Source organism: Telmatherina bonti (assembly GCF_933228915.1).
Source record: "Telmatherina bonti genome assembly, chromosome: 5".
Taxonomy (NCBI): Eukaryota; Metazoa; Chordata; class Actinopteri; order Atheriniformes; family Telmatherinidae; genus Telmatherina; species Telmatherina bonti.
In genome coordinates this window covers 26578181-26599547 of record NC_136623.1, presented here as the reverse complement: position 1 = coordinate 26599547, position 21367 = coordinate 26578181, and the positions used below count along the sequence as shown (strand labels likewise).

The following is a 21367-nucleotide window of genomic DNA, read 5'->3' as shown; positions in this document are numbered from 1 at the left end:
CCTTTTGTATAATCCTGCAGTTGTTTTGTGCTGTATTCCTCCTACACAATGTAAATTTTATTGTTATATTGTTATTATCGCTGAGTTGACTGCTTAGAAACAAAATGCAGATTTCATATGGAAACCAATAGCCTTGATAGCCTCTATAGAATTTTTATTCTTTAAAAAAAAGAGAATGTACAGACAATCTTGTCACAATCAGAAGCTCCTCACAGCTCTGATCTCCAGTGGATATTTTCCTAAGAAACAATGGTTTTCAGATATTTGCTTTTTATCTTCAAAGTTTTGTTTTTCTTTTTGTTTTGTCTTTTTTTTTTTTAGGTTTGATGAGTGCAGGTTGTACCATGTGTGTGTGTGTGTGTATGTATAAATGTGTCGGGCCCTGAGGTGATGTGCCACTAAATGACGGGCTGCATCACACACTCCAAACTGCACACACATACAGACTATCATTTGACATTGTTACATGACAATCTTTTAGTATTGTCAAATTATTTTACCCCTTTTGAACTCTGTAATTGTGCTTGCACTTTAGACTTTTTTTTGTCTTTTTCTTTTGGGAGGGGGGGGGGGGGGTGTTTAAACATGTGTCACATTGCTCTGAAGCATGTTAAGTTTGTAGGTTACATACAGTAACAATCACTATATTACTATAAATAGGTTTATGTGTTTCAAGAAACGGGAGCACAGATGATATAAGGGATCAGAATATCAGCTGTTCCTTGCCCCACTTTTTCTTTGGTTAGTTCGAAACATGTAAAACCCTTGTTTAACCTCTGCTTTTTCTCAGGATCGTGGAAATTTAGTAGCTTGGAAATGAATTTGTGAACTTGTAGGAGTTGACATCAGAGTAAAAGATTTGAATGAACTGACATGTTTGCACCGTGAATAGAAGTATTAAATGTACTCTTTAAGTGACGTGATCTTATAACACATGGTTAAGAATACAGTTTGCTGTATATATGAGGAAAAGCATTTGGTGTTGTTTTGTTTTGTTTTTGTTTTTTTTTTGTACTAAAATGGAAAATCTGATCAAGATTAACTATAAAAGCAGAATTCCTTTTTCATAAATGACCCCATATTAAACACATTGGACTACTGTACCCCATAACAGAGAGTTTAATTTTGCTTGATCAGCAAGTTAAAATATATATACTTTTTTCTAAATGTTCAGTATTTACATTTCAGAAGAATTATTTGTTAGGGCTGGGTAAACCTCCTTAACTTTTCAGGTTAATTTCCCTCACCTTTATTTCAAATTCCTCTTTTAAAGTAAATCTTTTTTTTTTTTTTAAGTTGTTATCCATCTGAGGAAAGTAAGAAATTGCAAGCAAAATTTGTATTTATGCTATTGCCGCCTGCCTGTTGCAGTTAGTTCAGCAGTGCGCCTAAGACGAAAGACTTGTGTACTCCCGACGGAGCGATGTTGTCTTTCTGATGGCTTACTGTTTGTGAACCAAGAAGCCGAACTGTATTTTTATCTGTAGCTTTATTCCCTGTCTTTTTTTTCTATATCAAACAAGTTTTATTTTATTAATGCATTTTGATGAAGAAGAGTCATCACTGCAAGCTATGCTGAATTTGTTCAGGACTGCTATGATGTAACTTGTTTATGTGACTCTTGGATGGAATTAAAGAAGAAATGTTAAAACACAGCTGTGTCAGTGTCACAATGGTGATTGCAGAAAGTGTGTATTTTGATGCAAGATGGAATAATAGGATAAATTCCTCTTAGAGTAATACAACAAATGTTAACAGTCAAATCAAATCAAAGTTTATTTGTATAGCACCTTTCATACAAGAAGCAGCTCAAAGTGCTTTACATATATTAAAACAAATAGACACATCATCATTCACGCGCAGATACTGGCACTCCCCCCAATCCCATATTTACCTGATAAAGCTTCTATAGTAATCTTCTGTCTCTTTAACCGATAAGTTATAATAATAGTAAAATGTTAAACATAAAAGAGATAACATCTGGCTTGGCAAACCGTGAAGAAATTATGTCCTGGGGATCCTTGCACACCAGGGGCCAGCTCAGCCATAACCATAGGGTGCATCACCACTGGAATGACCATGACACATCACAAACTTTTTTTTTAAATTATTTTAAATGCCAGAGTTATGTCCATTCAAATTTCCTGGAGAGGTGCTCCTCACATATAAAAACATCTTAAGTAAAGTATGATTTAAAAATAAAAAATTCCCGCTTACTTTTGTCGGTTTAATGTCTCCCTCTTGAGGCAACATGTGGAACTGCAATAACTTTCAGGTCACGTCAGCCTCAGTCACTGATTATTGTGATGAGTAATTCCACAGATATGATTGATCATCACTAGATTATTTAAGTTTACAGGCCTTATTGCTGATATGTTCAGACAATGGATAATCTGTAGTGGTGATGTTGCACACCCCTTAAAAATACCTAATGTTATTTGTCTTTAGGAACTAATTCTTGTTTGTGCTGATGATTTGATTTTGCTTTCAGAAGAACCACGAAAGTCTACTATTTCTCTCCAGGATGAATATTCTTCCTGCAACTGTGCAAATTCATAGTGGTCAGATGAAGAATTATAAAATGCTGGTGAGTCCCTGCATTCGCCTCTAACTTCATAATAAGTACATCTTACTGAATGTTTATTAAGCTCTTTTTAGCTAGGCCTATATTTTATACATGTCCAAAACTACACATCCAAAAAAATTTTGAGTATATCTTCACAGCTAAGGTTACGCAGGTAAATACCTCAGAAACTCATCAGCTGTTGCTGCTTATACATATTTCTATCAGGAGTATCAAGGAATAGCCTCCAAATTCACAAGAAACACAATGAGGTTCCAGAGAGAACAGAAAGGCAAAACAGTATATCATAAGAATAAATGTTTCCCTATAAAACAACTGTGAGATAATCTACCAGGTTCTTCATTAGTCATTTCAAAGACAGTCATTGGAAGAAAACAATAGCAAAGGTTTTTATTTTTGTCTGTTTTTTGTGGTAGGATAAAATATTTGGCAGGCCATAACAGCAAAAGGTAGGCAAGTGTCATGACTTAGTGATGGCAGAGGTTTTATCACATGGTGATGAGATGTATGTTCTTAGCAGATTACTTTCATGACACCTTGTTTGTGTGGTTTTATTGTTCCGTTAAAATGAAACTGTTACCATGTTTCGTTTAGTAGATTGTTTTAGCTGAGTGTTTCCTCATCATTTTGGTCTTCTACATATTAGGATTGGGTTTTCATGTGTGCCAAAATTGCCCCGCCCCCCACAAAAGCTCTAGTTATAAAGCGATTAAATCAATGGCACTTCTATGTCTTTCTCAGAATAAGAAAGGGTAGAAAGAGTCACAATGGTTATTAGTCTAGGCATTTCTTTTTTAAATATTCCAAACCTCTGATGTACATCATGTCGTTTGTTTAACTGGACTTTCATTGGTAACATTTTTGGTGGAGATACAATGCTTGTGACTCATTTTATTACATTTTAATTCTTTGGCTTTAATATATATTCTTTATATATAAAAATGCCACGATGAACAACATAAGTTGCTGCGAAATGAGACTTCTACTTTGTTGGTTGGTAGGCTGTTTGAGGTGCTGATTGAAGTGCAATGTAATGTATTTTGTCATTAAGAATTTGTCATGTGTTCATATCTTTTAAGAGAATGAAGACAATGCTTAAAGCTGTACGCTTTTGGGTCTTTACAAGCTATCAAAGCAGCAGGCCAGTGCACAAATTAGAATACAAAATATTGTCACGTCTCACACTTTATTACTGACATTTCTTTTAGGATATTAGAAAAAAAAGCATTAATCTCCATGTCCTCTTTAGTTTAACCTTTCCCTTCCCCTCCTTCGCTCCATCTTCACCCTTTTACTTTCCCTCCTCCTTTACCAATTCTCCACTCCTGCTCTTTCTCTTCTCTCTCCTCACCCTTTCCCTGTCTGGGTCTCAGCTGTTGCATCTATGAAAACAAGACACTCGATTATGTGCGACTTGTCGTTTGTCGAAGCTCCATCCAAAACCTCATAATTCCAGCAGGGCTTGTATCGACCTCACAGTTTCTGATATGAGGCCTGGGGCTTGATTGATGATTGTTCTTTAAAGGTGTGCACATTGAGGAGGCAGCAGATTTGGGGATTAGAGCCAATTGATCACTATGATTGGCTTGCATACAAGTAGCTGTCATTCTGGACACGAGGGTCATCGTATATCTGTCCGTGGGGAGCGAGCTGATTGTGTTATTTGGTGCACTGATTCTGTTTGACTTGAGTTTGCAATGGGAAAGATCTGGGTGTCAGAAATGATTATGTTTAGGCTACTGGACATTACAGGAAATTAGATTTCTGGTTTGAGCCTACGGGCTTTGGGTGGAGCAAGTGAAGAGGAAAACTGGTAACTGGTTTAATGGAGGGTGGCATGGAGATACTGCGATGTTGACAACTACATGCTTTATGTTGAAGGATTCAAGTCCGTAAGAACTTATTTCCTCATCCTGAATCATACCACAAGCATCATCATCCCAAAATACAAACCTATCTGCAATCGGTTTCAGTTAATCAGGAAGTAGGCTGGATCGCTGGATGTGTATTTATGTATACGAAAGGTTAATAATAAATTAACCACAGTATAAAAAGATCAATCCTGGAAAGATCAGCCTCATTTGAAGAATGGTGTATCTGTTTCTGATAAGTCCAACGGCCTGCTCAACATGAATTATGATGAAATATTTATCCCTTAAAGTTTCCACTTCTTTAGCCAACAGTTGTGTTGGTGCAAGAAGGGATTATTATTTCTGCACCCCAAAATCATCTTTCAGAGGGAAGCCCCTATTGGCTAAGATCGGATCCCCTGCCCAGTATGAAATGAGACCATTTCAGGAACATCTTAAAACCCTGCCACCGCATGTCAATGAAGGGAAAGTTATGGTACTTACAGGGCTACATGAGATCAGCATGAGTCATCATTCAAAGCAATCAGTAATCAACATAAGACACAATTTTTTTTCTAATCATATGCTTGTACCTGCAGGTTGGCAAAAGGGTCATTTGGGGTCATACTTGATAGAAGTTGAGCCATTTTCATCTGTTGAAGCGACAGACCTAGATGTTGGAGTTTGCTGTTTGTGGCCAAGTTTCAGGTGCTTGATCACCACAATCGGCTACACCTTTGAATGCCTGCCTTTTCACTAGTAAAGCTTTGATGATGAAGTTGTGGAATATCTGGAACCCTTCCAATGTTTCTCTACGTATTTTGGCTTGCTGGTTTATGGGGGAACACTGGCCACACAACTGACTGTCCTGAGGAGACAAAGGGAAGTCAGCACTTTAATTTAATCCTTCCTCTGATGTTTGGTATTTTTTCCATCTATACAAAAACAACCATATTACCTGAATGATATTATTATACATGTTTTACTCACCAGTTATAAAATGATCTGAACATGGATACAGATCGGAAGATGGCTGATCTGATCAGGTTAAAGCTAATATATTAGCTAAATATAGGAAACTCACTTTATTTACCTATATTGACACTCATTCAAAGTGTCCACGTACAGATAAAATATATGATCAATACTTACTTTTGATCTTGAAGGAATAAAATGCGTCAGAGTCTACAAGCTAACTGCTTAAGTCCTGGATAACTAAAAAAAATCACTGTCCAGTGGCAAAGGATGTCTAATGACACCCTCCCACCCAAGAAGTTTGTGACAAAGTGCAAACAAAAAGGTAGAGAATACAAAGGAGAATCGGCTTAACTGCAAAGATGGCAGCGAGAACAAAGCTCTGATCAGGGAGAATGAAACAGAGTAAATTGGTAGTAAAAGCAATGGCAATGGAGTTAAGACAAAGACTTTACACAAGTGCCATAAGAATTATATTGCTCACAGTAAGTTTTATATTTCAAACTGCATTTTTTTGTTATGTCTTTAATGATTTATTTGGCACACATCTAATCCCATCCATGAGATACATTGACATCCCACCAATTAAACTAATAAATGAAGATTGCCATTATGATGCATTACTATGTTTGGGTCTTGCTAACAAATGTTTCCTGATGCAGCTGGATTTATTTGCTTATTTCTAGTTGAAATGTCTGTCAGGTTGATGATATGGTGTGTTCTCCACTTGCTAGTCAACCTCTAAGATGATATTTTTTTTTCTCCCCTGTTTAAATATTATTATTCACACAAATGCTTTAACTTGAGTGTTCATTTAATGAAACAATATGAGCAGCTACTCATACAAAAATGAAGGTTTCTCAGATTAGAAATGACTTTTCTTTTTGTTCAAATGATACACTTTTGAATTATTTATTTTTTCTTTTCCTCTTTTCCTTTTCATGATGTTGTAAGTTAAACCATTCATGAGGAATTTCGCTTTTCTCTTAAGAAACTAAATCTACATTATTTAAATGTAAAGCATTGAGATTTTTTTTTTAATTTGACATTTTTTTTCAGAATACAAACACCTTCAGAGTTTTAATTCCAGAAACAATTTAAAGATAACTACTTGACTATATAAGCATGGAAATTAGCTTTAAGCTTCTCAATATCTTTAAAAAATATCCATTATACGCTAAAATAATGATAAAAGATATTTAACAAAAATACCTCTTGAACACCAGTATTTCTGTGTATATGTATATACAGACGCATAGATGAATATATACGCCGACAGATGAACATTAATATTAAAGGAGACTCAAGTAAATGCTGAAATCAGGTGAGAAAATGCAGTGATGGCTGAGCGAGGAGGGGGGACAGTTGAAGCTTATGTGAGGAGAGAGGGAGGGAGGGGGAGTGACGGTGATGGGGGAGTGTTGTTGATTGTTTCTCATATTTCAAGAGAGGTCCCGCAGACAGATCTTCATACGAGACCACAGGGTGCTCTGGTCTCTGGGAGTCTGCCTCTGAAGCCAAGGAGGGTGGAAGGACTTTCATAAACTGAAAGTTCCTGTCATTTTTTTTTGCCTTTCCTTATATTCATCTACCATCCTACTGTCTATATTTCCCAGTCTCCTTTTCGTTGCTGAACATCGTTGCTTTAATCAAAGTCCAAGTCTAACTTATCTGCACAAATATGGTCTACATCAGTTTGCAGTACACTGAAGAACCTCAGCATTGGAATTAAATCATCCAAACTATCTTGGTGGAGCTTTCACTTGCGACTTATTTTCAAAAGGTGAGTAACACATTTTTCAGAGTTACTTTGTTAAAAAGCTCAAGAGCATATTTGTTTGTTTCGTCTTCTTTTGTGTGCATTCTGTCATAGACTTCGCTGGGGTGTTAATTTTGCCGGAAAATATACAGGATTGATTATTTGTGGCAATTTTTTCACTGAACAGATAAAGATATTTGAATTAAACTTATTCATTGATTTTATTTTTTATTTTTTTTAATAAAATGCTATCATGAACAAAATTAAATGGAAAAATAGATCTGTGCCTAAAAAGAAACTACATGTAACATATTGTGTTTGGACTGCATGGGTTCAAACCTTTTTGCAAAATGGCGATCAACAAGTGTTGGATAAAACGAGCACGCGCTGGTGACCTTCTACAGATGCTTCTCCATCCCCTATTGTTCCATTCAGTCTGAAGCCCATCACCCTTTGCTTCCCTCAACTCTCTGTTTGCTCATTCCACACTGCTCACTCCACATTTCATGTGGCAACTTCAAAGCTGGAAAAATGAAAGCACGAACCCATATGTATTATGGATTGTTTTTATGTGATGCATTTGCCAAAAGGCTCCCATTGGTTTTTAACAGTTTAATTTATTAAGATTTTCTAGCAATGTGTTGAATCCCCTGGCAGACTTTGTACAATTGTAGCAGTAACCTAATTTCCTATAAAAGGAATACTTAATTTATCTTCCTGTTTTTGGTCATTCAGCTTTCAAACCTCTTCAGATTTACATGCTTTGTTTTTCTCTTCCACATCTCACTCTTAAAGTTTGCACACCCCTTCCAGCTGACAGTGATCCCCTGCTGAAGTCATGTCCTCAGTCACAGCCCATGAAAAACCCTCCACAAACACCATGGGACCTAAAGAGGTTAGTATGTGATACGTGTAAAAGACTAAGAAGATTCAGTTTGATTAAAAACTAACTCAATCACATTGTGGTTTTAGCCTTTTGATAGGTGCATTTATATAGGCGACATTTAGGCGCAAATATATGTGTGTGTATGTGTGTATATGGCTGGGACATGAAGTGAAGGTGAAAGGATCCATCTGTAATGTGTGGGAAATGTGAGAAGTAGGTTGAAACTGAAAGATCAGAAGAATCCTGTCTATGTGTGCAGATTTAAATGTTCTGTCTGTGTTATGAGACTGAATGAAAATGATGCGTGGGAAACATACACGTTTAAACAAGAAGTTTCCCCCAAATAAAAAAAAAAAAAAAAAACTGAAGAAAAATAGTTATATTGGTGTTATTGCTCTGCAGAACATTTGTTATTCAGCTGATATCATATATGTAATCTATTATAAATATGACCCTCCAGGTAGAGCTGATCCTTGTAAAGGAGCAGAATGGGGTTCAGTTTACTTCAACCACCTTAGTGGCTCCTGCCCCACCTCAGACCAACCCCAGCGGTGAGGGGGAGAGGGAGACCTGGGGGAAGAAGATTGACTTTCTCCTGTCCGTAATAGGATTTGCTGTGGACCTTGCAAACGTGTGGAGATTCCCTTACCTCTGCTACAAGAATGGAGGAGGTGAGACATGTATCAGTTAGTGGAGAAAGGAGTCTTGGCTGTCTTTGTCTGAAATCTACCATTCTGCTGCATTAAAATAACATAACTACTGTGATATTAAAAGAACAAAAAAAAAAAAAAAAAAGTAAAATAAAGAAAAAAGTTGCAAAGGAAGCTGCATGCTATATTAGTATACTGTTTGTTTTATCCTGCATTATATAAATTCACACTTGCATGTCAACAGGTTTTACACATGTAAGCATTGCATGTTTAAGATCCTTGTGTGATGGTTGTGTGTGTGTGTGTGTGTGCATGTGTGTTTCGCAACCCTTTGCCGAGATCAAAATAGGGGAAAAACCACTGCAGCTGCTCTGCATAGATTAGCTTTAACAATCAGTGTCACTAATTACAGCTGTTTAACATGGAGCTTTCATTATGCTTGAGAGCTTTAAGTGATACTGTAGCTATAAATAAAATGACTATGGTCAAGACTGACAGCCGGCATATCACCAAAATCTAACCTGCATGAGACAAAAAAATCTCAGATTTTGTAGGAGGGTTAGGGTTAGGGTTACTAATACTTTTTGTATTTTTTTATGTTTTTTTTTTTTTGTTTTGTTTTGTTTTGTTTTTTTTGCATATCCTCTATTATTTTTTTTCTGTTTTCCACAAAAGAAATAATACTTTCCACTGTTTGCTTTGGCTGTACCATACACTGACCCAAACCTTTGTAACATTATGACAAAGGATTATAATGCCTCCCTCAACCCTGTTTTAATCCAAATCTATTCAAAAAACCTAATGCGATTTGCCTACTCTTCACACTTTACACAAACTGATACACAATTATTGACGCTGGGTTTCATTTCAAGATATAAACTGTCTTGCAGTAATAGCAGATTAAATTAGTTAATTGATAACAAAAATACTTATAGGATTACTTTCTAATAGTGAAAAGAGTAAAAAAAAAGTTCACAATCAAATGTGTTAATAGTTAATGTGATTTTTTTTTGTTATTACAATTATTTATGTTTAGTATGAATTTAATTAAACATTATGATCATTTCTCTTAACTAGGCAATAACAGTTATGAATTTATAAATAAATCTTTTTTTTTTCTTCTTAACTTTGGTGTTTCTGTCCTCTGCTGTTTGTGATCTCATTTTTTACTACAAGAAACTTGTGGCTTCAATCTGCTTACAGAACATGTAATGTGTATTTGTGCAGTTTTTATATTTGGATTTCTGTGTGAATATATGTGCAGGTGCGTTCCTGGTGCCGTACCTCTTCTTCATGGTGATAGCAGGGATGCCACTTTTCTACATGGAGTTGGCTCTGGGACAATATAACAGGGAAGGTGCAGCAGGTGTCTGGAAAATATGTCCCATATTTAAAGGTATGGAATGCCAGGAATATATATAAACACATATAATCAGATAGTCATAGACAGGTTGGCTGTATTATAGAGGCAAACTTGCTGTCTTTCAGTTTGATGGATGCCCTCAAACATCTCCAGTCCTTTCATTTGAAAATATTTGAGAAAAATATTGAACCTTGGGTTGACCCCCTCAGTGCGTATCGGCACATGAAAAGTCGTGCTACAGATGCAAGACACCCCCAAATAAAGTGGATTAGACTCTACTTATGATAACACGTTCTAACACTCTCAAACATTTCTCTAGGAATAAATGCTCACGTTGATCAGTTTTTTTTTTTGGTTTTTTTTTTTACATTTCAGCTTCAGATTTTCCCCTTCAGATCTCTCCGAAATGTTAGGTTCCAGCTAAAGCAAATATCTTGACTTGTGAAATGAATGAAAACAATCTTCCTCACACGTGATCACAGGATTGCTTGCAGATGTATAATAAATATGTCTGTCATGGTGTAAGTTGCCTTTTTCCTATATGCTCATCTGCTTTAATGGCTGTCTGCCTGACAGTGTATACCCCCCCCCCATCCCTTCTCTATTTGCATGTCCTTCTGTGCGTGCATCTGCCCACATGCCTGCCTGTCCACATGCCAGTCTCTTTTGTCTGCTTGTCTCCGTGCAGAGCTGCGACAGGCATTATTTATCCCTCCCAGAACATCAGGTTCTGTTGGCACTCAGATGGAAAGCAAATGAAAATTGGGCTTTTAGACTCTCGTCCTGATTGTCCAATTGGGAAAAACTGGCTGACACTTTCTCCGACTACTTTTCAACAGATCGTTAAGCGCAGTGCAGGAGAATGCCATCCAAACATACACAAATGGCGAAACAAGCATTAAGAACAATTCTCGTTTCGGTGCACGGTCACAGGTTGAAAAAATAATAATACACTTTGCTCAGTTCAAACTTTTATGCTTTAATACACTTTTACTCTTATACGTGTGTTGTCATCCATCTCTTTCTTTGCATTGTAAATTCTGCTTAGTTTTGGGGCAAGTTGTTTTGAATATTTAAAGAAGAAAACTTAAATCCGCTTTAAACAATTTACTTTCAATTCATTTGTGCATAAGAGCCTAAACCTGAGAAATTCCAAATACCTGCAGACTATCTGTTGCTCTTGTCCTTGTGGGTCTGAAGGTTATCCACAATTTGTTTGTGTCTATGCTTGTCTTCCTGCTTGTGTGTATTTTGGAGTGTGCACCTGCTGTGTGTGAACGTGTGCCGTTGTCAGGGACCACACTGAGAACGCTGACGTTTTAATCACACACTTCGCTCTTTCTCAGCTTCTCAGCAGGGGAATAACAGTAATTATTCGAATACACACACACACATGCCCATATTGACAATAATTATTCTGATCAACAAGCTGGTTTCCTCTTAGGATCAATGCATTTGAAGAAGCCGGGATGGGGGAGATAGCATGGCCACATGTGGTGCTAATAAGACACATCGCACCCTGGACAAATATCACATCCACATTACAAAGATATCAATAAGGCACAGTTGTGGTCAAGCTTCTTAGCAAAGGTCAACAGTTAAATTCAGCCTTAGAAGAGTGGACATTGTTTCAGATTTATAGAAAGGGTAGATGTTTTGATAATTAAACCATGGCAGTGTTTAAAAGTTCAGTTTATGTGCACTGAGACCGCGGGCAGATTTTTTGACATGTACACTCACACCGAGCGAAGGAATTTGCTTTCTGGTATGTGGAATCTGTACTTGAAGCATTTATTCAGAGGGACGAGCAATGGCTTTTAAAGATGAAATAAATGGTGCATGTGAGCACATTTGTTGCACAGTAGAATGGAAAAATGCAGTGAATCATGCAGTAAGAGAAGTCAAAGATTTTATACCTGAAGCATTTTTATTTTGTGTAATAATAATATTTTTAGTCTCGTGTGAACTACTTTGCACTTTCAGCTTCTATAGTAATATTGTGACTTCAAAAGTAGGATTTTTCTTCATGAAATAGAGTAAGTGGTGAATGTAAAAGTAAAGTTGAAGTTGCACTAAAGTACACAACTGAACAAAAAAGAGTTTCTAACTTTCCACCTGTCGGCAAATTTTCAGGCACAGAGAGAAGTTCAGAAATCACTGTACACAGATTGACTGGATCACTCAGGAACTTGCAGAGTTTTCCTGAAGTTATGGTTTATGTTTGTTTGGGGTTCGTGTTTTGTTTCACACAACAATAATGGCACCATCCCCATGTTTGCTCTACACGATATAGAAAAGTTTGATGTCTTCTGTAAAAACCTAAAATAAAGATAAAGTGGATTCTCTTTGAACATCAATAGATCCTGCTTCAAAAACATCTCTAAATCTCATTTGAAATTATCCAATTCTTTAATGAAATATTTGTGTGTTTTTCAATACATACCCTATACACATAACCTTTGTGATAAATTCTATCAACCATCCCTGCAGGTCCTCCAAGTTCCTCTACGACCAGCTTGTAATCACACAAAGTTTGCCAACAACATGTGCCTACAACAGTCTCAATTTAGAAAAGCAACATACCAAACAAATAAGATGTAGATAGAAAAAAAAAATAATGATACTCGTTTTAAGTGGAGCCTTTGCATGGTAATCTCCAATTCACTTAACACCCATCTTATGCCCAGTTTATGGGCAGCTTTTGTGCAGTTTCTCCAAAATGTATCCAAAAAAAAAACTAAACCAGGAAACTGACTTGATTCAGTAAATTTTGTCGAGTCGTCACGATTAGATTTCAAAGATTTCATTATTCAGTTGACATTTAGCGTCAGTCTCATAAAATTTCCACAGTTACATTTGGTTGTTTCGAGATGCTAACTCTAAGTGGTGCTGAATGTCATCCATATAAATTGTCAAAGTCCTCATGGGCCTTTTTTTTTTTTTGATAAATCAAAAGACATAGTTACGTTTGTAGTAAAATAAAGTAAAGTAAAGTAAAATATACATGTTTGTAGCTGCACATCAGTTTACATGCATAAGTACAGGCTGCTACATGTGCGTTCAACCAATCAAAGTTCTTCAGTGCACAGCCTTGTCCCACAAAGTAAATCTGAGGTCCTACCCATCTACTGTGTGCTTTTTGCAGGGAATGTTTGGGGTTGGAGGGATAATGTCCGTGGAAATGCACAAGTGTTTCCTATGTTTGTTTGTTTTGGGTTTTTGTTTTTTTTTTTTAATCCCACATAAATAAAAGAAGTTCCTGTAATGGAAAAGAGGCTTTGGTTGGAGACTGATCCAGGATCATGTGTAGATTTAGCACTAAGTAGGCATTGTTCCAAATATTTAGGGCTATGGTTACTGGCCACAGAACAGCCCAATGGAACCTAACTCGTGTAGTTGACTAAATATACAACACACGCTCAAACCGTTGCCTTCCTTTTGGTGCATCTTTATGAATATTAAAATAATAACAATAACAATAATTAAATAACATGTAAAAGCCTGATTATGAAAGACTGCAAAAATAAAAGAGAGCGTGAGGCAAGAAGACAAAGAAAATTCAACTTGAATTCAAGCAAGTAGCTCAGGTTGAGCGAGGACAGACAAGTGATTGTCATCGCTTATGTGTCCAGCAGTTCATCAGTATAGTTGAGGTGCTTTTCTTCTGTGCTCCAATAGTAATATGTTTCATTGCTTTTAATACAATGTTTATAACACTAATAATGTGTGTTCTCCTAACAGGTGTAGGCTTTACAGTGATCCTCATTTCCCTTTATGTTGGCTTCTACTATAATGTCATTATCTCCTGGGCGCTGTTCTACCTGTTCTCCTCATTCACCCGTGAGCTACCCTGGGTCCACTGCAACAACACCTGGAACAGTGCAAACTGCTCAGACTGGGCTGACAACAGCTCAGTCGGTGACATTTACAAAGCCACTCCAGCTCAGGAGTACTTTGAGTAAGTTGGCCTGGTTTACTGCTCTACCTGAACAGGTACTTGTTATTTGTAGGTTTACTGTAGCATGGGAGGTAAGTGCTGTAAATATATGAGTAATATCATTGGTGAAATGTGTAAAAGTTCAGCTTTATATTTATGCAGGATCACTTTATTAGTAAAGAATCAACAAAATATGAATGTATTCATAAGCCAGCATTGCTTTCCTTTTATTCTTTAGGGGGTTTGGTTGCATTTAGCCTGTGTTGCCTTTGTCTCTGTAGCTGTGCAGGTGCCTCCTGCTTCATCAAGTGAAAGGATGTGAAGGGTTGTTTTGTTGTGACAGTTTAGTCATGTCATCCATGATAGCTTAAGTGCTACTGAGCTGTTTCCACACAACCACCTGCAAATGATGTGACCATAAGTACTGAAGAGTTAGTGTCCATATTTATGGCTGTCTTTTAAACTTCATCGTTTGGTTTTCCTGCAGTCTTTCAGGTTGATACATGTACTTGAATTTATGAGGGAGTAGTTAAGCAATTGTCTCTGATTTTAGAATCGATATTAAGATAGATATGGAGATAGATATTCAGATGCAGCATCAGGAGTATATCTCAAACCCAGCAGCTTGCACTGAAGTTGTTGTTGCGCCACCTACTGTCTGTGTAGCTATTATTACTGAACAGGATTTAACTTGTCAGAACTTGTAATTAGGTCATATTTGCATCTTATACCATGGCAAAAAAAGTTCCATGTCTTGGTATCTCGGACAAAATCCCTTCCAACGCATGTGGTTAAGTGATTGTGAAAGCTTCTGCATTTTATATGACATTATGTCTTGAAGATCAGAATTGCAAATATACTCCTACTACCTAAATCTACCATACTTATTCTGGCAAAAGAGAAAAAAAAAGAAATATATATCCATCTGCAACATCCCACTGAGAGGGGATTTTGAGAAATCTTTTCTTTGACATATCTTTTACTTGTCTGGCAACACTTTATAAATTGCCTGTTAGCACAGAACAAACGATCTATTCATTTTAACTGGTGTGATAATATGATTAAAGCATTTCAGATTGGGACTTATGACTTTAGCACATTGGAATTGAGATAGTGCTAAGTGCAAGGCATCTTTTGTAGTCATACTGAACTGAATGTTCTCTTTCCCAGACGAGGGGTCCTTCACATTCAGGACAGTAATGGTATTGATGACCTGGGCAGTCCACGCTGGCAGCTCACTTCCTGTTTGGCTGTGGTGATTGTTTTGCTCTACTTCAGTCTCTGGAAGGGAGTCAAGACGTCTGGCAAGGTAGCAAATATAGCACACATCAGCCATGTTTATTCACATTTAAACCACCTCTTATAAATCACTTTAACTGTGTAATGGTATCATGCATTTTCCTTCAATGTTTAATCCAACTATTGTGTGTTTAAAATGTGTGCATGTGTTCCTATATGCCTTTTGGTACATGTGGTGTTCTGTATGTGCATATTGATGAGCATGTGTGTATTATGTGTGACTTTTCAGGTTGTGTGGATCACAGCTACCATGCCCTATGTGGTCTTGACTGTGCTTCTGCTCCGTGGAGTCACTCTGCCTGGAGCCATCGATGGCATTAAAGCGTACCTCTCCGTGGACTTCCTGAGACTCTGTGATGCCAAGGTGAGCGCGAACCAAGGAGAAGGGGATATAAGTGAGCTGAGAGCAGTGGGGGTACAACAGAGGAGGAAGAGAACAGTGGGTGTTGGAAACTGCTTTAAAGAAATGCTGTGACATTTTGAGATTTAGCCTCATGTCTCTTATCTATCTATCTATCTATCTATCTATCTATCTATCTATCTATCTATCTATCTATCTATCTATCTATCTATCTATCTCTCTCTCTCTCTCTCTCTATATATATATATATATATATATATATACATATATATATATATATATATATATATATATATATATATATATATATATATATATATATATATGCATTGATTATCATTGTAGCTGCTCTTATTGAAGGCATTTAAAGAGAGATATTTAAAGAGAGAGAGAGAGAGAGAGAGAGAGAATGTTGCTTAAGGTATTTTCTTTACATGCAAAACTTGTTTTCACTAAGTGTAATATCTTATTTAACCTAATAGTGGGCTTTTAGAGCCTCAATAAGCAAACAGGCAGAACCAAGGGGATTCAGATACGGGGAATGATGGAGAAAGCAAGTCGGACAGTCGTCAAGAGATGCATGGGAGCAATTGGAGAATTAGATTAGATAGATGCATGGAGCAGTAATTTGCAAAATTACTCGCCGTATTCACAAGCGTCTTTCATCTACTGCTGTTGAATGCGTTTCCTGCAATTATCTCTAATAATGGCTTTTTTCCTCTCCTGTGCCTTTTGTTTGCCGCTTCACTCAAGTGTGCTTGCTCTGTTGCTCCCCAGGTCTGGATTGAGGCTGCAACGCAGATCTGTTTCTCACTGGGAGTGGGGTTTGGTGTGCTAATTGCCTTTTCCAGCTACAACAAATTCAGCAACAACTGCTACAGGTAGATACACAGTGTGAGAAGCAGGAGGGCATTTAAGGAGGAAGAAAGGGGTGGGGGAGTTCCTCGCTGAGCAGAGCAGAGCAGACATGCAAGCAGCATAAGCAGGTGAATTACAATAACCTTTGAAGCTCTTCAAAACCCCCCCAGTGTCTTTACCATCATGCTGCGCGACAGACAGCCATAACACCAATCAAAACTGTGACATGCTTTGAAAATCATCAGCATCCCCACAGGATGCTTTTATCTGCTCTTTTTATTTCTTTTTTTAAATTTTTTTTATTTTAAATGTTTCAGATAAATGACACATGACTGATTCCACCTAGAGGAATCTTCCTTATGCTAATCTTTTTAGGAACAGTGCATGAAACTGACAAGCTCACCGTTAAGCACACTTTTATCATCGTTCTCAGCAGTCTGTTTTCTATAAAAACGTCTTCACACTTTATTGTAACCAGGAAGTTGCAAATAGCCTGTAAGTAATACAAGATGAAAGCATTGACAATCTAACATGAACAGTCCAACAATCAAAGTCCCATGAAAGGTTATCAGGCTTCCCATATTAATTGTAAACCCAGATGAAAAAGTACCTTGACTGAGCCCTGACAATGTCATTAACAGATGAGTTATGTGGATGTTAATTACACACTTATTGTATGGTTAATAATGTCTTCACTTTCTTATTATTCAATCTGGTTTTTCCATGTTATTTCCTTGTTTCAGAGATGCCATCATTACCAGCTCCATCAATTCTTTAACCAGCTTCTTTTCTGGCTTTGTGGTCTTCTCCTTCCTTGGCTACATGTCCCATAAGCACAATGTCGCTCTGGATAAAGTTGCCAGAGATGGTATGACATCATCTGGAGCTCAGAATATCAAATTGAGTTGTACAGACCTAACAAGGTCATGCTGAGCACCATCTGTTCCAGTTGTGGTCTCGTATCTCCTGGCATGTTGGTGATATGTTGTGTGGAATTAAAGCTGATGTTCTTTCTGTCCCAAAATATAGAAATGTAATAGTACTGTTGGTTTTTCCACATTGCTTTTTGTGTGAATTTTGTGCCTTTCTAGGTGCCGGGTTAGTGTTTGTCATTTATCCTGAGGCTATTGCAACGCTGCCTGGGTCATCTGTGTGGGCAGTCATTTTCTTCATCATGCTGCTGACGCTGGGAATAGACAGCGCTGTGAGTATGCACCCAAGCACAAGCCAACATTCACACATCTTAGTACAACCGGAAAACAGTAACCTTCTCCCTTAAATGTGGCATGCTTTGAGAATTCTTCAGTATATGATGTTTTACTTTTTATGTTTATTAATCTTGAAGTGATCTTTGCATACAACGTTTTGTTTGTGTCTTTGAGCAACAGTCACACAAGCAAGCATCTGCTATGACTTTGTTTATCTGACTTGTGTTTCCTCTTGCAGATGGGTGGAATGGAGTCGGTGATCACAGGGCTAATTGATGAATTCAAATTTCTGCACAAACACAGAGAGCTGTTCACGCTCTTCATTGTTGTTGCCACCTTTCTAATATCCCTCTTCTGCGTCACCAACGTAAGTCAGCATCATAACAGGGCATTTGTTACTTAACAAAATTATATTTTTTGTATGTTGATGAGTAACATTTATTCCTCCATTCGGCTATGTTTTCATGTCAACAAAACTTTGATTGCTACATTGTCGCCCGGTAACACTTTGTGAAAGATAACAAGATGGAAGATTTAATCTGCTTCATAATCAGAATTTTTTTTTTAAATTTCTTTGGGCTAATCTAACTGTAATGATAAAACATATACAAATATATTCCTTTTTGTCCCTCATAGGGAGGAATGTACGTATTCACTCTGCTGGACCATTTTGCCGCAGGGACATCGATTCTCTTTGGAGTGCTTATTGAAGCCATTGGCATTGCATGGTTCTATGGTAAGAAAAGATGGACCAAAGGAAAGAGTCGTGAAAAACACTTGATTGGTTGTTTCATGGCAAACAAAGCTGATGCCTCATTAAGAGTCTGATGAAAAATCTGTTGTTGTAGCTGCTCTGTGCCTCGACACAGCAAAGTTCCATTAAATATAGAAATAGTGCTGCTACAAGGTCTATTTCAAACTAATATTTTTGCCATTTTCAGCCTTTGCTCCAAAACTGTGTGTATATATTGTTAGGTTACACTTGATATGTCACCTATAAGAGGAATAAATGAATTTTAACCTTGACCAGTGTTTTCCCTGGGCTCCTCAGACAAGGCAGCTAAACTATCAACCCAATTGTACTGGGTCTGTTTTTTACAGCAGACAGTAGTTTAGGTTTTCAAATTTATTTATTTATGTAGTACTATTTATCTGCTGAAAAAAATAACATTCCTCTGTGTCATTTCATGCACAATGGCATTCCAACTTATCATGTCTGTGATCATTTGTGACCATCAGGATCTCTATTACACTTGCTAGCTAGTTTCCTGGGGGTCATTACTTTTGCTAAAATATGAAAAAAGATGTAATGTTTGTTTCTTTTTCTGGCTTTTCAGTTAACTTAGCTGTCTCTGCATTGGTGTTTTGGGTTCAGAGTAGCAGGGTTTTTGTGTCACAGCTGATCAGTGGCAGTAAACAGTGGGTAGCCACTGTGCATGTAATAATGTGTGGCATACTGACAAACTGCAGTTGAGAAACGGTAAACAGCTTATTCATGCAGAGGCAACACATTTTCAAGTTTTTTCATGTATGGATTTCACTTAAACAGCTGGGGATTTTTTTTCTTTTAAATAGCTATTTATTGGTTTCCATTAGTACCTTGGCTTTCATCCCAGATTCTCTAAACTGAGAGAATAACTTGCATTAAACATATATTAAAATGTGTCCCCTTTTTTGAAACACCAGCAGGCATAAAGTTTGTTTTTTTTTTCTTTCTATGTAAAGGCCAAGCAGAACAATTGACCTCAAAATTGAGTTTTTCGTCCTAAGTCTACTGAACCTGACTGTAGAGAGGTGAATAAAGAACTAAATACTAAAAAGGCCCCAGGCAAACAGGTCAGCTTATTGCGCCACTTTGGTGGGTCCTGACCTTGGCAAGCCAGATAAATCAAGCCTAAGGCCCCAGTGGGCCTTTGTGGGGCTAATTTTTTTCTCCATCCTTATAACTGCTGACAGGAACCCCTTGACCTCTGGCTACTGTGGTCTTTTGTTCTGCTGTCCATTGCTTGAGAATGTTTAGTTGTGCTGAATACGTGGTCATCAGTCTGGATATATTCCTCTCCACTGAGAAATGCCTTCCAGGCAGGAAGGCACCAAGTGAAGCAAAAATGTATAGTGAAGGAAATGAGACGAAGATCCTTACAAGGTAAAAAAAATGGCGCAGCATCTCTTACAGCTGGGTCTGCTAATGGATTAAATAGATTCACTTCTCTCATATAATTAAACATGTCACTTTCATTCCACTGCTTTGATACTACTGTCAGGCAATGTTTATCTGTATTTAACAGAGGCAGAAATACTTATTATACCCAAAACGTCCTTTGTGCGTGGCCTTTGCAATATTTTTTTCAAATACCATTGTAATACTACCAAGCTTTTTTTTCTTTTTTAAAAAATTTTATTTAAGGCGTGGATCGTTTCAGTGATGATATTGAGGAGATGATTGGCCAGCGACCAGGCAGGTACTGGAGGCTGTGTTGGAAGTTTGTCAGTCCCTGCTTCCTCCTGGTAAGGCCTACCACTCACACTGCTTTGCTTTCATTAAGTGGCTGCTTTTACCCAGTGGGAATTCATAGAATTGTGAACAAAGTATGCATTTAATTGAATTTATATTACTGTTGTATTGTTATTTGAATCTTTTTTGTACTTTTAAATTTAAATCTAAGAAAAGTTTCTTAAGTTTTTGTCACCTGCAAAAGTTAATCATGGCTACCTACCTTTTCTTCTTATGTCTCTTATTTATTTTTTCTTCTATCAATCAGTGTTAATTTCTAGTATCATCCAAAAAAGCCTGAAGAATTTGGTTTTAAAGAGTTTAATAACATTTTCATTTACACTCTTTTCCTCCCCAGTTTATGGTCGTGGTCAGTTTTGCCACATTCAACCCTCCAAACTATGGTTCATACATGTTTCCCCCATGGGCTAACATGCTAGGCTGGTGTTTGGCCATGTCTTCAATGACCATGGTGCCTCTCTACGCCATCTACAAACTCTGCACACTGCCCGGGAAGTTTTGCAATGTAAGTTTAAACTAATTACATTGATCCAAAGTTTGCTAACATGTCAGTGTTAAACTTGAATCATTGGTACAACGTTCTGTTTTGAAAGGGACTTAATTTTCTTTAACAGAGACTGGCTTATGCCATCACCCCTGAGACAGAGCATCATCTGGTAGAAAATGGGGAGGTTCGGCAGTTTACTGTAAGTTGTGCTTTATGTTTTTTGGACTTGCATACTATCATGATTCCAGAAGTTGTGCAGTACAATGTTTCATTTATGGGCCTGTTGTGTTTTTCATTTCACAGTTGCATCATTGGTTGGTGGTCTGAGAGCAACAAAAAGTGAGATGGAAAGAGATGGAAAGAATGACAGAATGGATGCTAGGTAGATGCACGCATGCACAACAAAGGTCAGAAGAGCTAATCAGAAGAGAGCCAAATAAATAAATAATTTACAATGACAGCAGTGGTGGGAGAAGCTTTCAAGTGCCAACAAAAAAAAAAAAAAAAAAGGAAAAAAATCAACTGAAATGGTAGTGTTATAATTTAACAGTGGATGTGTGAAGCTGTGCATTGGCCCTCTCCACCGTTTTCTCCAGAAGCTGGTGAATGGGATTCAGTTAAACAGTTCATGTGGT

At 37.3% G+C, this 21367-nt stretch overlaps 1 protein-coding gene across 1 annotated transcript; it reads left to right on the top strand.

Moving 5' to 3' along the window:
- Positions 1–8006: 8006 nt before the first annotated feature.
- slc6a3 (solute carrier family 6 member 3) lies at positions 8007–21059 on the top strand (the record flags this gene model as incomplete). The annotated part of the gene is made up of 15 exons (XM_079241293.1): positions 8007–8067; positions 8519–8725; positions 9969–10100; positions 13809–14025; positions 15175–15313; positions 15533–15667; positions 16442–16545; positions 17266–17390; positions 17614–17726; positions 17969–18097; positions 18367–18466; positions 20138–20238; positions 20583–20750; positions 20860–20931; positions 21036–21059. The coding sequence occupies 15 exons, from the start codon at positions 8007–8009 to the stop codon at positions 21057–21059; spliced, it is 1827 nt and encodes a 608-aa protein (XP_079097419.1).
- Between the last annotated feature and the right edge of the window lie 308 nt (positions 21060–21367).